The sequence below is a fragment of the Capra hircus genome, chromosome 7 (assembly GCF_001704415.2).
Source record: "Capra hircus breed San Clemente chromosome 7, ASM170441v1, whole genome shotgun sequence".
In the NCBI taxonomy this organism is placed as follows: domain Eukaryota; kingdom Metazoa; phylum Chordata; class Mammalia; order Artiodactyla; family Bovidae; genus Capra; species Capra hircus.
The window spans coordinates 67,080,376-67,093,290 of NC_030814.1; the positions used below are offsets into that span (position 1 = coordinate 67,080,376).

At 49.6% G+C, this 12,915-nt stretch overlaps 1 protein-coding gene across 1 annotated transcript; it reads right to left on the minus strand.

The window, feature by feature from the left end:
* AZU1 (azurocidin 1) lies at positions 7,948–11,162 on the minus strand. Its single transcript, XM_005682894.3, has 5 exons — positions 10,817–11,162; positions 10,378–10,534; positions 9,844–9,985; positions 8,789–9,022; positions 7,948–8,231 (listed from the first exon to the last, which is right to left on the minus strand). Exons 1-5 carry the CDS (start codon positions 10,872–10,874, stop codon positions 8,082–8,084), a joined length of 741 nt encoding a protein of 246 aa, XP_005682951.1. The 5' UTR covers positions 10,875–11,162; the 3' UTR covers positions 7,948–8,081.

A 12,915-nucleotide genomic window follows, 5' to 3' on the forward strand; every position in this document is an offset into this window, starting at 1 on the left:
GTGTGTTCTGCAGATATGTTCATTTGTGTCATATTTTAGATTCCACATACAAGTGATATCATCTAGTACTTGTCTTTCTGTTTCTGACTTACTCCGTTTAGTCTGAAAATCTCGAGGTCCATCATGTTGCTGCACATGGCATCATTCCACTCTTTTTTATGGCTGAGTAGTATTCCACTGTATGCGTGTGCCGCAGCTTTATTCTGCTGTCAGTGGATGTTTAGGTTGCTTACATGTCTTGCAAATGGGACTGCTGTGAACATAGGCCCGCAGTTATCTTTTTGAATTCTAGTTTTGTCTGGGTGTGTGCCCAGGAGTGGGATTGCAGGATCATATGGTAGCTCTAATTTTAGCTTTTCAAGGAACCTCCATCCTGTTCTCCACAGTGACTGTTCCAATTTACATTCCCACCAACAGTGTAGGAGGGTTCCCTTTTCTCTACACTCTCTCCAGCATTTGTTCTTTGTAGACTTAAACAAAAAAAATTATTTGGCTGCGTCAGGTCTTAGTGGCATCTTGTGGTATCTTTCCTTGGTGCACACAGACTCTCTAGTTGTGGCGCGGGGCCTCAGTAGTTGCAGTGTGTGGCATTAATTGCTCCAAGGCATGTGGGATCTTAGTTCCCTGACCAGGGATTGAACCCATGTCCTTTGGATTGCAAGGCAAATTCTTAACCACTGGATCACCAGGGCAGACCCATTTGTAGACTTTTTAAAAATTAATTATTTTGGCTGCGCCGAGTCCTTGTTGCTGTGCACAGGCTTTTCTCTAGTTGAGACAAGAGGGGGCTACTCTAGTTGTGGTGCACAGGCTTGTTTGCAGTGGCTTCTCTTGTTGTGGAACATGGGGTCGAGGCATCTGGGCTCAGTAGTTGTGGAGCAGGGCTCCGTTGTCCCTCAGCAGTGGATCAGGGATTGAACCTGTGAGCCCTGCATTGGCAGGCAGATTACTTTTTTTTTTTTGAGACATTTTATTTTTTAAATGTCTACATAAACTGCTTTAGTATGGATGAACCATGGATTTTTTTCCCCTGAACTTTAAACTTTTTGTTTTGTATCCGGGTATAGCAGTACTCTTGCCTGGAAAATCCCATGGACGGAGGAGCCTGGTGGGCTGCAGTCCATGGGGTCGCTAAGAGTTGGACACGACTGAGCATCTTCACTTTCACTTTTCACTTTCATGCATTGGAGAAGGACACGGCAACCCACTCCAGTGTTCTTGCCTGGAGAATCCCAGGGACGGGGGAGCCTGGTGGGCTGCCATCTATGGGGTCACACAGAGTGGGACACGACTGAAGTGACTTAGCAGCAGCAACAGCATAGCTGATAAACAATGTTGTAGTAGTTTCAGGTGAACAGCTAAAGGACTCAGTCATACATATACATGTATCCATTCTCCTCCAAACCCTCCTCCCATCCAGGCTGGCACATAACATTCAGTGAAGTTCCATGTGCTATACAATAAGTCCTTGTTGGTTTTCCATTTTGAATACAGTGGTGTGTACATGACCTTCCTAAACTCCCTAACTATCCTCCCCCTGCCCTCACAACCATAATTTCCTTTTCTAAGTCTGTGAGTCTTTTTATGTTTTGTAGGTAAGTTCGTTTGTATCTTTGCTTTGTAGATTCCACATGTAAGGACTGTTATACAGTGTTTCTCCTTCTATGTCGGACTTCACTTCACTCAGTATGGCACTCTCTCGGTTCAGGATGTTGCTGTGGATGGCATTATTTCATTCGTTTAAATGGCTGAGTGACATTCTATTATATATATTTTGTATATCTACATATGTTATATATATGTACACACACCACCCTTTCTTTATCCATTCCTCTGTTGTTGGACATTTCAGTTGCTTCTGTGTCTTGGCTATTTTAAACAGTTCTTCTATGAACATAGGGGTGCATGTATCCTTTCAGATGTTTTTCTCCAGATATTTGCCCAGGAGTAGGATTTCAGGGTCATATGGTAGCTCTGTTTTTCATTTTGTAAGGAACCTCCATACTGTTCTCCATGGTGGTCGTACCAGTTTACATTCCTACCAACAGTATAGGTATGTACACTGCACATACATTGTACCTTTTCTCTATACCCTCTCCAGCATTTGTTATGAATTCAAAAAAACATTTATTTATTTATTTGGCTGCACCAGGTCTTACTTGCAGCATGTGGAATCATTAGTTGCAGCATGTGGGATCTAGTTCCCTGATCAGGGATTGAACCCAGGCACCCTGAGTCAGGAACATGGAGTCTTAGCCATTGGACTACCAGGGCAGTCCCTGTGGTTTTTAGATGCTGGCCATTCTGACTGGTGTTTTGATTTGCGTTTCTCTAATAACTAGCAGTGTTGAACATCTTTTTACCTGCCTGTTGGCCATCTTTATATCCTCTTTGGAGAAATGTCTATTCAGGTCCTCTGCCCATTTTTTGTGTGGGCTGTTTGTTTTGATGCTGTTAAGCATCATAAACTGCTTATAAATTTTGGAGGCTAATCCCTTATCAGTCACACTTTTGCAAATATTTTATCCCAATCTGTGGGTTGTCTTTTCATTTTTCTTTTTGTTTCCTTTGCTATGTAAAAACTTTTGAGTTTAAGTAGGTCCCATCTGTTTGTTTTTATTTCCATTTTTCCAGGAGATGGATCAAAAAAGATGCTGTGGTGATTTATGTCAGCGGATTTTCTGCCTATGTTTTCCTCTAGGAGTTTTATAGTATCTGGTCTCACATTTAGGTCTTTAATCCATTTTGAGCTTATTTTGGGGTATAGAATTAAAGAATGATTTGACTTCCTTTTTGCATGTGGCTGTCCAGTTTTCCCAGGAACGTTTGTTGAAGAGACTGTCTTTTCAGCATAGACAGTATAGTCTTGACTGTTTTGCCATAGATTAATTGGCCACAGGTGCATGAGTTTATTCCTGAGTTTTCTCTCCTGTTCTATCCTGATCTATGTTTCTACTGTTGTGGCAGTACCATACTGTTTTGATGACTGTAGCTTTGTAGTATAGTCTGAAGTCAGGGAGCCTGACTCCTCCAGCTCTGTTTTTCTTTTTCAAAATTGACTTGGCAGGCAGATTCATAACTACTGGACCACCAGACAACTCCCTTGAAGACTTCAATGGTGGCCATACTGACTGATGTGAGGTGATACCTCATTGTAGTTTTGATTTGCATTTCTCTATGAATTAGCAATGTGGAGCAGCTTTCTGTGTGCCTGTTGGCCATTTGTATTGCTGACACGTTTTTAATTCATTCATCAGCCCAGTCGCTTGGGAAAGGTCCCTAGGTCCTCCTGCAGGGCGTCTGCCACAGCTCTGGGTGTGGCTCTGGCATGTCCCCACAGAACCCCGGGGCTGCTGTGCTATCTGCTTTAAGAACAGGATTTTCTCTTTCAACAAGAGCATCTTTGCAGACTAGCTCCTTCTGGTCCAGCAGGCCGGCTGCTCAGTGCCTTGGTTCCCCCACCTGTATAGTGAGGTGGGGCACTCACAGCAAGTATACTAGAGTGGTTTGACATTCCCTCCTCCGGTGGATCAGATTTTGTCAGAACTCTCCACTATGACCCCTCAGTCTTGGGGTGGCCCTACACTGCATGGCTCATAGCTTCACTGAGTTATGCTTATGCTTTCAGACTGTGGTCCTGGAGCAGACTCTTGAGAGTCTCTTAGACTGCAAGGAGATCAAACCAGTCAATCCTAAAGGAAGTCAGCCCTGAATATTCATTGGAATGATTGATGCTGATGCTGAAACTCCAATACTTTGGTCACCTGATGTGATGAACCAACTCATTGGGAAACCAACTTTTCCTGATGCAGGGAAAGATTGAGGGCAGGAGGAGAAGAGGGCAACAGAGAATGAGATGGTTGAATATCATCACCAATTCAGTGGACATGAACTTGGGCATACTCTGAGAGATGGTGTGGGACAGGGAAGCCTGGTGTGCTGCAGTCCACAGGGTTGCAAAGAGTCGGACACAACTTGGTAACTGAACAGTAGTGGGGTGATGGTAGTCATAGTCCCTCCCCAGGGCTGACAGTGGGAGGGGGGATAAATGAGAGCATTGGAAGGTGCTGGGCACACGGTGAGCAGAGGTGCCAGCCGTGTCACTGTCACCCTGTCATGCCAGGCTCTGTAGTCCCTCACCTGGGTTCACATTCTGCTGTGCTTTGTGAATCTGGGCTGGGCATACCACTTCTCTGAGCCTCAGTTTCCCCATCTGTTAGTGATGGGGGTGATGAGAACATCCCCATGTCAGGGGTTGATTCACTGGATACAGAAGAAAGCTCCATGAACTGTCAGCTGATGAAATAGGACACACACATGGATCATCACTCAGTCCTGAAAAGGAGAGAAACTTGCTACCACGTGGACAGTCCCTGAGGACATGACGACGCTCAGTGAGAGGAGCAGACACAGAAGGACACACAGGGTGTGATTCCACTGATGGCAAACGTCCAGAACAGGCCGATCCACACACACAGAGAGTGGGTTCTGGGAGAAGAAGGGTGACTGCTGATGGTGAAGGGGCTTCTTTTAGGGTGATGGAATTTTCTGGAATTAGAGGTGGTGGTCGCACAATCCCGTGACTGTACTAAATGCCACTGAATTGTTAAGTGGGTGAGTTGTATGTATGGTGTGTGAAGTACATTTCAATAAATCTTTAACCAAAGAGAGAAAAAGAAACACATACACACATAACTTTGCTAGAGAATGGCCCAGGAGGTCCTGGCAGGGAGCTCTCACCCTCCAAGGAGCCTCTCAGAGTCAGGGGGCATTCATGGCATCAGTCACAACAGGAGGATGGCCTGGGGTCCGCCTCTCTGCTCCAGGCCTGGGATGGGGGCCGGCAGGTGAGCACGGGACTGGGGGGCTTCCTGAAGACAGAGGCTGGTCTGGAAGATGGGACAGTATGGGCCTGGGTGGGGAGCTGGGGGCACTGGGGGCTGTAACTTGGAGGGAACTCTCTGGGGCCTCTGGGGGTCGGGCCCACCGGTGGAGAGGAAGCAGGGCTGGAAGCTGCGGCTTTGTCCCCTTCCTACTCTAACTGTGGCTGGCGCAACAGACAACGGTCTTGCTGGGAACTGGAGCTGGGAGGGGGCCGAGCAGACCTGAGCAACACACCCGGGATCCAGGGAGGGTGAGCGAGAGAGGCTCATCCTCAGAGTTTCTACCTCTTTTTTTTCTTCTCTCTTTAAGAAAGGAAAACACTCTGTCCTCAAGGGTGTCAGTGTCTGGGGCTCCAAACTGGGACCCTCTGCTCTGGGACCCCAACCCCCAGGGCCTCAGTTTCCCCATCTGAACAGTGAACAGGTGGGGGCCCTGGACTTTCCTGGGCTCCTGAGACACACATTTCTCTCTGGGCTTCAGTTTCCCCCTCTGTAAAGAGGACCCATTATGAGTCCCCAATACACCTCCTGGTAAAATCATCGTACTAAATATCAGTGTTCAAGTAGAACTTGTACATGAATGTCTATAGCAACCTGCTTCACAACAGCCAGGGTGGAAGCAACCTAGATGACCATCCACAGATGATGGTTACACGTCACAGGAGCATCACTCAGCCCTGAGAAGAGAAGCCCTGACACACGCTACCACATGGTTAGACCCTGAAAACACGATGCTCAGTGAGAGAAGCAGGCAGGACACACAGGGTGTGATTCCACTGATGGGAAATGTCCAGAACAGGCAGATCCACAGACACAGAGAGTGGGTTCCTGGTCACCATGGGGTGGGGGAGGAGATGGGGGGGTGATGCGGATGGGAGTGGGCTTCTGTTGGGGTGATGGAATGTCCTGGAATTAGATAGTGAGGTTTGGATGGTGAGGGCTGCACAGCCTAGTGAAATACACTAGTTATATTTTGAATTGTACACTTAAAGTGAATGTTATAGTCTGTGAATTTCATCAATAACTTATGAAAAACAAATAAACTCAATGAATATTCAGGGTTGGTTTTCTTTAGGATTGACCTGTATGATCTCCTTGCAGTCTAAGGGACTCTCAAGAGTCTTCTCCAGCACCACAGTTTGGAAGCATCAATTCTTTGGCGCTCATCCTTCTTTATGGTCCAGCTCTCACATCCATACATGACTACTGGAAAAACCATAGCTTTCACTATACGAGCTTTTGTCAGCAAAATGGTGTCTCTGCTTTTTAATACACTGTCTAGGCTTGTCATAGCTTTTCTTCCAAGGAGCAAGTGTCTTTTAGTTTCATGGCTGCAGTCACCATCCACAGTGATTTTGGAGCCCAAGGAAATAAAATCTGTCACTGCTTCTACTCTTGCCCCTTCTATTTGCCATGAAGTGATGGGACCCGACGTCATGATCTTAGTTTTTCTAATATCGATTCATTATTCCCCAGGTATTCTTATAACGGTTCATGTTTTGTTTGCTTTTGACTGTGCTGGGTCTTTGTCGCCACGTGCAGGCTTTCTCTAGTTTGTGGCGAGTGGGGGCTACTCTTTGTTGCACTTCTTAGTCTTCTCGTTGTGGTGGCTTCTCTTGTTGTGGAGCACAGGCTCTGGGTGCTTGGGCTTCAGTATTTGCAGTACTGGGGCTTAGATGACCCTCAGCATGTGGGATCTTCCCAGACCAGGGATCAAACCTGTGTCCCCTACATTGGCAGGCAGTTCCTTAACCACTGGACCATCAGGGAAGTTCCTAAGTATATTTTTTAAATGCATGTATAATATGTAATTGGTACTAATATATAATGTAAGATTTTACTTTAAAATGTATATATATTTATTTATTTGACTGTGCCAGGTTTTAGTTGTAGCATGTGGGATCTAGCTCCCTGACCAGGGATTGAACACAGGCCTCCTACATTGTGAGCATGGAGTCTTAGCTACTGGACCCTCAGGGAAGTCTGTGATTTACAATCTTATTTTAGTTTAATAAATTATATGTATTAAGTTTTACATATCATTTATACAGTTATATTTACTATGTTTTATAGGTTCTTTATACAAGTATATTTATGTTTTATACCTCATTATATAATTGTACGTATTGTTTAATGTTATACTTTCATTTCTTTCATATTGGGCTCCTTATCTTTCTGTGACTTGAGTGGCAGTCTAAAGCCGGTTTCTCTTGTGTTTCTCTTTTTTTTTTTATCCCTCCCCTCTCTTGTGTTTCTTGACTTCGCTATACAATATACAGCCGGCCCTCAGTGGTCACACGTTCCACACCCACGATTTGACCCACCGCAAATCAAAAATATTTGGAAAAAAATTTACCAGAAAGTTCTAAAAAGTAAACCTTGAATTTGCTGTAGGCAGGCAGCTATTTGCACAGCATTGACATTGTATTATATAAAGTGCACAGAGGATGTATGTAGGTCACTTGCAAAGATGACACCATTTGATATAAGGGACTTGAACATCCAGGGATTTGAGGGTCCTGGAGCCAAGCCCCTGCAGACACCAAGCAGTAGTAGCAGTGAGCTGTTAGTCGCTCAGCCCTGTTCCACTCTGTGCAACCACAAGGATTGTAGCCCACCAGGCTCCTCCTTCTATGGGATTCTCCAGAGAAGAATACTGGAGTGGGTTTCCATTCCCGTCTCCAGGGATCTTCCCCACTCAGGGATCAAACCCACATCTCCTGCCTTGCAGGCAGATTCTTCACCATCTGAGCCACCAGGAAAGCCCCAGGGGTGACTGTATTCCCCACCAACATGACACACGGTTCATGGGGGCTATAATCTCACAGGTGTGGGTTCAGAGCCCAGCTCTGGCTGTGTGGCCTTAGGGGAGTCACCCAATCTCTGTGAGCCTCGGTGCTGCTTCTGTGGAGTGGAGGTCACCAGAGCCCCTGGTTCCGAGGACCAGGATCAGATTCTCCCCAGTGGAGACCCCTGGGGTGGATGCCACTCTTGTGGGCAGAGGTCCTGGCCCTGGGCCCCCAGCCCCCGCCCGCCCCCAAAGAGAGGAGTCAGGCGCCGTGGGCAGAAAGGGGACAGATCCTTTATTAGAGTCACAACCGCAGGGGCCCGGGGTGGGGCCTCGGGATGGACAGGCTGAGTGCAGGTGGGGGCTGAGCTCTGGCTGCGCAGCGCCCCCTGCAGGCTGGGCAGGGTCCGTCAGGCCGGCTGGTTTATAACTGAGTCAATCCAGTTCCTGAAGAGGGCCACACGCGCGAAGAAGTCGGTTCCCCTACCGCAGGGCCCCCGGGACCAGGAGGCCACGCCATGTGCCAGGCCGTTGCAGACGAGAGGGGTGCCGCCGTCCCCCTGCAGGGGCAGCAGGAGGGTCAGGGCACCCCAGGCCCAGAACCTCCACTCCGCTCCTGCCCAGAACACCACCCCTGCCACCCACAGAAGCTGCTCATGCCCCTGGCCCTTTCTGCGTGCTGTTCCTCTGCCTGTGCTTTTCCCTACGTTTGCTCGCAGCTCGGGTCTCAAATGCCACCCCACCTCCTCAACTTCCTAAGGCCCCAGGCTGGACCGGCCTGGTGCACACCCCTGTCTTTTTTTTTTTTCACATCCCTGTCTTAATAGCTGATGCCCAAGCCTTTCAACCACAAGCTATGGGAGCTCCTGGCTCCAAAAGGGCAGTCCCTCCTGTTCCTTCTTGTGTCTTCAGTCCCCAGCATAGGGCTTGGCAGGCAGAGTTGAATAAATACCGTTTCTCAGGCTCCAATATTTGAAACATCCAGTTCTAATTGAATACTTAATCCCAGGGTGAGCTCTGAACTTGCTTTCTCTCCCCCCAAGAGGAGCTCACGACCTCTCAAGACCCCTCCTCCCCCACCACACCGAGCCCACACCAGATAACACCCAGTGGGTACCTGGCAGATGCCACCCCGTCGGGTGAGGACACCAGTGCACACGTTGTTGGGGCGACACTGGTTTGCAGGTGTCACGGTAACATTGAGGACCCTTGGAACTCGGGAGAGACGCCCTCTATGCCGTTGGGCGCCCCAGCCTGCAACCTGGCACCTGGTGCCGGCTTCCACCGTGGCGTTCTGCTCTGGCAGTGGTACCAGTGCCACGCCGCTGTTGAGGTTGGCCTGACGGTCCAGCTGGTGAGGGAAATTGGGTCAGGAGAGGGCATAACTGGGGCCCAGCTGGGGGCCAGAGAGACAGCAACATGAGTTCTGATCTGGAAAGCAGTTTGGGTTCAAACCCAGTTTAGGCAGTAACCTACTGTGAAATGAGTGAGTGAGTGAAGTTGCTCAGTCGTGTCCGACTCTTTGCGACCCCATGGACGGTAGCCCACTAGGCTCCTCCATCCTGGTCAGATGACTTTACCTTTTGGGCCTCTGGTTCCTCCAGAGAAGGAATCAATTGTCCTTACTGCAAATGTAGTTGAGAGACCATGAAGGTGAAGAGCTTGCCCAGGAAATGCAGATAAAACAAAGCACCACCCTCCACCCTCGGTCAGAATTGGTAGGAAAAAAATTTTTTTTTCCTAAATACGGAACACTTCACGAATTTGCATGTCATCCTTGCGCAGGGGCCATGCTAGTCTTCTCTGTATAGTTCCAATTTTAGTACATGTGCTGCCAAAGTGAGCACTGGCAGAAAAATTCTAAAAATCATAATATGCAGTGTCAGTAAAGATGTGGAGAAACGGGCAGTTTTAAATTTTGCTAGTGGGAGAGTAAGCTGGCCCAGCTGTTGTGGCTGCTCTGGGAAAACTTTCACAAAGAAATATGCACAAAAACTCATTGTGATTCTGTCATAACAAAAAAGTCTGGAAACAACTTCAGTGTCCAGGATCCAGAGGCTGGCTAAGTGGATTGTGCACTTGGCTGTACAATTTACACACTAGGCTCCGTGCACATGGCTTGTCCGCCCTTAGCCCCTCAGGCCGACACCAGCTCCCCATTCATTTCCCCACCTGCAGCAGCAGCACATCGTTCAGTTTCTGCTGGGGGTCATAGCCATTCTCACTGACGCTCCTGATGAAGAAAGTCTGCCGGGCCCGCTCCCGACGCCTCAGGTCATAGGCACCCAGCACCACGGTGGCAATCCCAGTGTTCCTAAGAGCAGCAGGGGCAGATACCAGGCTGGGCTTCCTCAGAAGCCCCTAGCCTTCTACACCGACTAGGCGGCACTTACACAGGGGCAGGCTTGCAAATAAAGTAGGGAGTTACCAGCCTGCTGGCTTGCGGCCCGGGAGCCAGAGGAAGGACATCAGTGATGGTCAGGCCTCTGTCCATCCTCCTTCTGTTGCTGAATCTCGCTCTGTTTCCAGGGCCCCCATTTCCCTCTCTAAGCCCCTCAACCCTTCCTAAGACCAGCCCCCCTTGCCAAGACCCTCCCCTCCTCACCTGCCAGAGGCACACCCACTCCCCCACTCCCCCGCCACCCCCGTCCCCCGAGCTCTCTCCCTCTCCCAGCCCCCCTGCCCACTCCATGGCCCCCGGCTCACCGGCTCTGGAAGCAGCTGGCTGCTGTCAGGACAAACTTGGGGTGGATCAGAGCGCCCCCACAGAAGTGCCTCCCTTGGTTCTGGATGGAAGCCAGGAACGGGAGCTCCTGCGGCCGGGCCTTCCTGCCGCCCACTATGTCCACCAGAGGGGCCGAGCCTGGGGGAGAGGAGTGTGTGTTGCAGCCCCCCAGTCTCAGCTCCATACCCAGGGAGACCCCAGCCTCCCACACCCCTGTTCCCTAACAGGACAGGTCCCCACCCTCCCAGGGCTGGTCGGGGCCAGCTTGCCTGTGTGGCCTGGGCCCGGTCGCTTCACTGTTCCTCCCTGAGCCTTGTGTCTGGGAAGCTGGGGCTGGCACCCATCAGTCCCTCTCCCCCAGGCCTGTCCCCTACAGTTGAACCTCTGCACGTGGACGCCTGGCGTGGGGTGAGCACTCACCAGCCCTGGAGGTTGCTAGCAGGCTGGCCAGCACAGCCAGGAGTCTGAGTGCTGTCATGACGGGGCTGCTGAGGGTGGCTGGGGACAGGGCGCCCTTATACCCTGGGGCCTCAACCGTTAGCGCACACCCACCCAGGCCCAGCCCCTCCCGGCGGGAGCAGAGGAAGTTGCCCAAAACCTCCCCAGCTGGCCGCTCCTGGAACCTGCCTGCACCCTCCAAGTGCTAAACTGCACCCTCTGTCTTCCCCTCTGGATACTGGGCCACCCCTCGGTGTGGGTCAGGCCACCACACAGCCGCCACCCATGGCTCTGCCCAGCTTCCTAGCCTGAGCACTGGGGCCCACCACTGTCCACCTGGTCTGGGATTGAGTCCTGCTGGCTTTGTCTGTGTGTGTTCTTTACTGCTTTTTATTTTCTTATTTATTTGGCTGTGCCGGATCTTAGTTGGGTCATGTGGGATCTTTCAATTGCAGCATGTGGGATCTAGTGCCCCTACCAGGGACTGGACCTGGGACCCCTGCATCGGGGGAGCGTGGAATCTTTGCTGCTGGACCACCAGGAAAGTCCTTGTTTTTTTTTAAACAGTTTTACTGAGATATAATTCAAGTACCACACAATTCACTGAATTAAAGCGTGCAGTTTCATGGTGTTCAGTATCTTCACAAAGTTATGCAGCCATCACCCCAATTTTAGAACATTCCATCACCCCAAAAGAAAAAAATAGCTATCGGAAGTCACACCCCGTCTCCCAACTCCTGATAACCATGAACCCACTCTCTGTGCCTGTGGATGTGCCTGTTCTTGACGTTTCCCATCAGTGGAATCACACACACTCTGTGGCCTTTTGTGGCCAGCTTTTTACCTACAGGATTTTTATCTGTAGGTACGTGGCTGGGTCCCTCACCTGCCCTTAGTCTGCGCATCTATATAGTGGGCAGGTGCGTAGAGCCCCCAGAGCCTTGAGATTCTGGAGACATTGCCTGCCCTTCTCCAGCCTCAAAGTAGGGTCTTCAGAAGTTTTAGGCATCCAGTACCTGAGCAAGAGATGAGGCCAAGCGGGGAGGAAGACAGGGTTGCATATCCAGAATATATAAAGAGCTCTCACAGCTCAACAACAAAAACAAACCATCCACTTAAAACTGGGCAGAGGGTTTGAATAGACATTTCTCCCAAGATACACAAACGGCCAACATGCCATGAAGACGCTTAAAATTATTAGTCATCAGGGAAATGCAAATGAAAACCACAGTGAGACACCACTTCACACCCACTAGGATGGCTAGGATGAAAAGGGCAGAACAAGCACAGTGTTGGTGAGGAGGTGGGAAATTGGAACTCGGACACAATGGCTGAGATGTAAAACCCTGCAGCCGCTAGGCAAAGCCAGGCAGCTCCTCAAACACCGAATTATCCTGTTACTCAGCAGCTCCACTCCAAGGTGCAGGCCCAGAAAAACTGAAAACAGGCCCCAGAAACCTGCACACGCATGTTCACAGTGTGAGTCACAGCTGCCGGGAGCTGGAGGCAACCAAATGCCCTTCAGCAGACAAACGTGTCCCTCCACACATGAGAGCATCCCTCAGCTGTGAACAGGGGTGAAGCCCTGACACTGGCTACCACGTGGACAGACTCTGAGAACATGATGCTCGGTGAGAGAAGCAGACACAGAAAGACACACAGGGTGTGACTCCACTGATGGGAAACGTCCAGAACAGTTCGATCCACAGACACAGAGAGTGGGTTCCTGGTTGTCAGGGACTGGGGGTTTAGGGGGTTAGGGGAATAATAGCTGAATAAAACAGGGTTTCTTCGGGGGACATGGGATGTTCTAGAATTAAGTGGTTGCACAACTCTAAATGTTCCAAAAGCCAGTGGATGGTATAATTTATGATGGCTGATCTTATGTCATGTGAATTTCACATCAATTTAAAATGTTTACTTATTTTTGACACCTCAGCTTTTATCATGTATTTATTTATGGCTGTGCTGGGTCTTTGCTGCCATGCGGGCTTTCTCTAGTTGCAGTGAGCAGAGACTACTCTAGTTGCATTGCGGGGGCTTCTCACTGCAGTTGCTTCTCTTGTGGAGCACGGGCTCTA

Coding starts and splice junctions, on each gene's coding strand:
- AZU1 (XM_005682894.3), bottom strand. CDS start 10,874: ATGACAGCACTCAGACTCCTGGCTGTGCTGGCCAGCCTGCTAGCAACC. Junction 10,535..10,816: donor GCTAGCAACCTCCAGGGCTG/GTGAGTGCTCAC, acceptor CCTCTCCCCCAG/GCTCGGCCCCTCTGGTGGAC. Junction 8,232..8,788: donor GACGGGGTGGCATCTGCCAG/GTACCCACTGGG, acceptor CTGCCCCTGCAG/GGGGACGGCGGCACCCCTCT.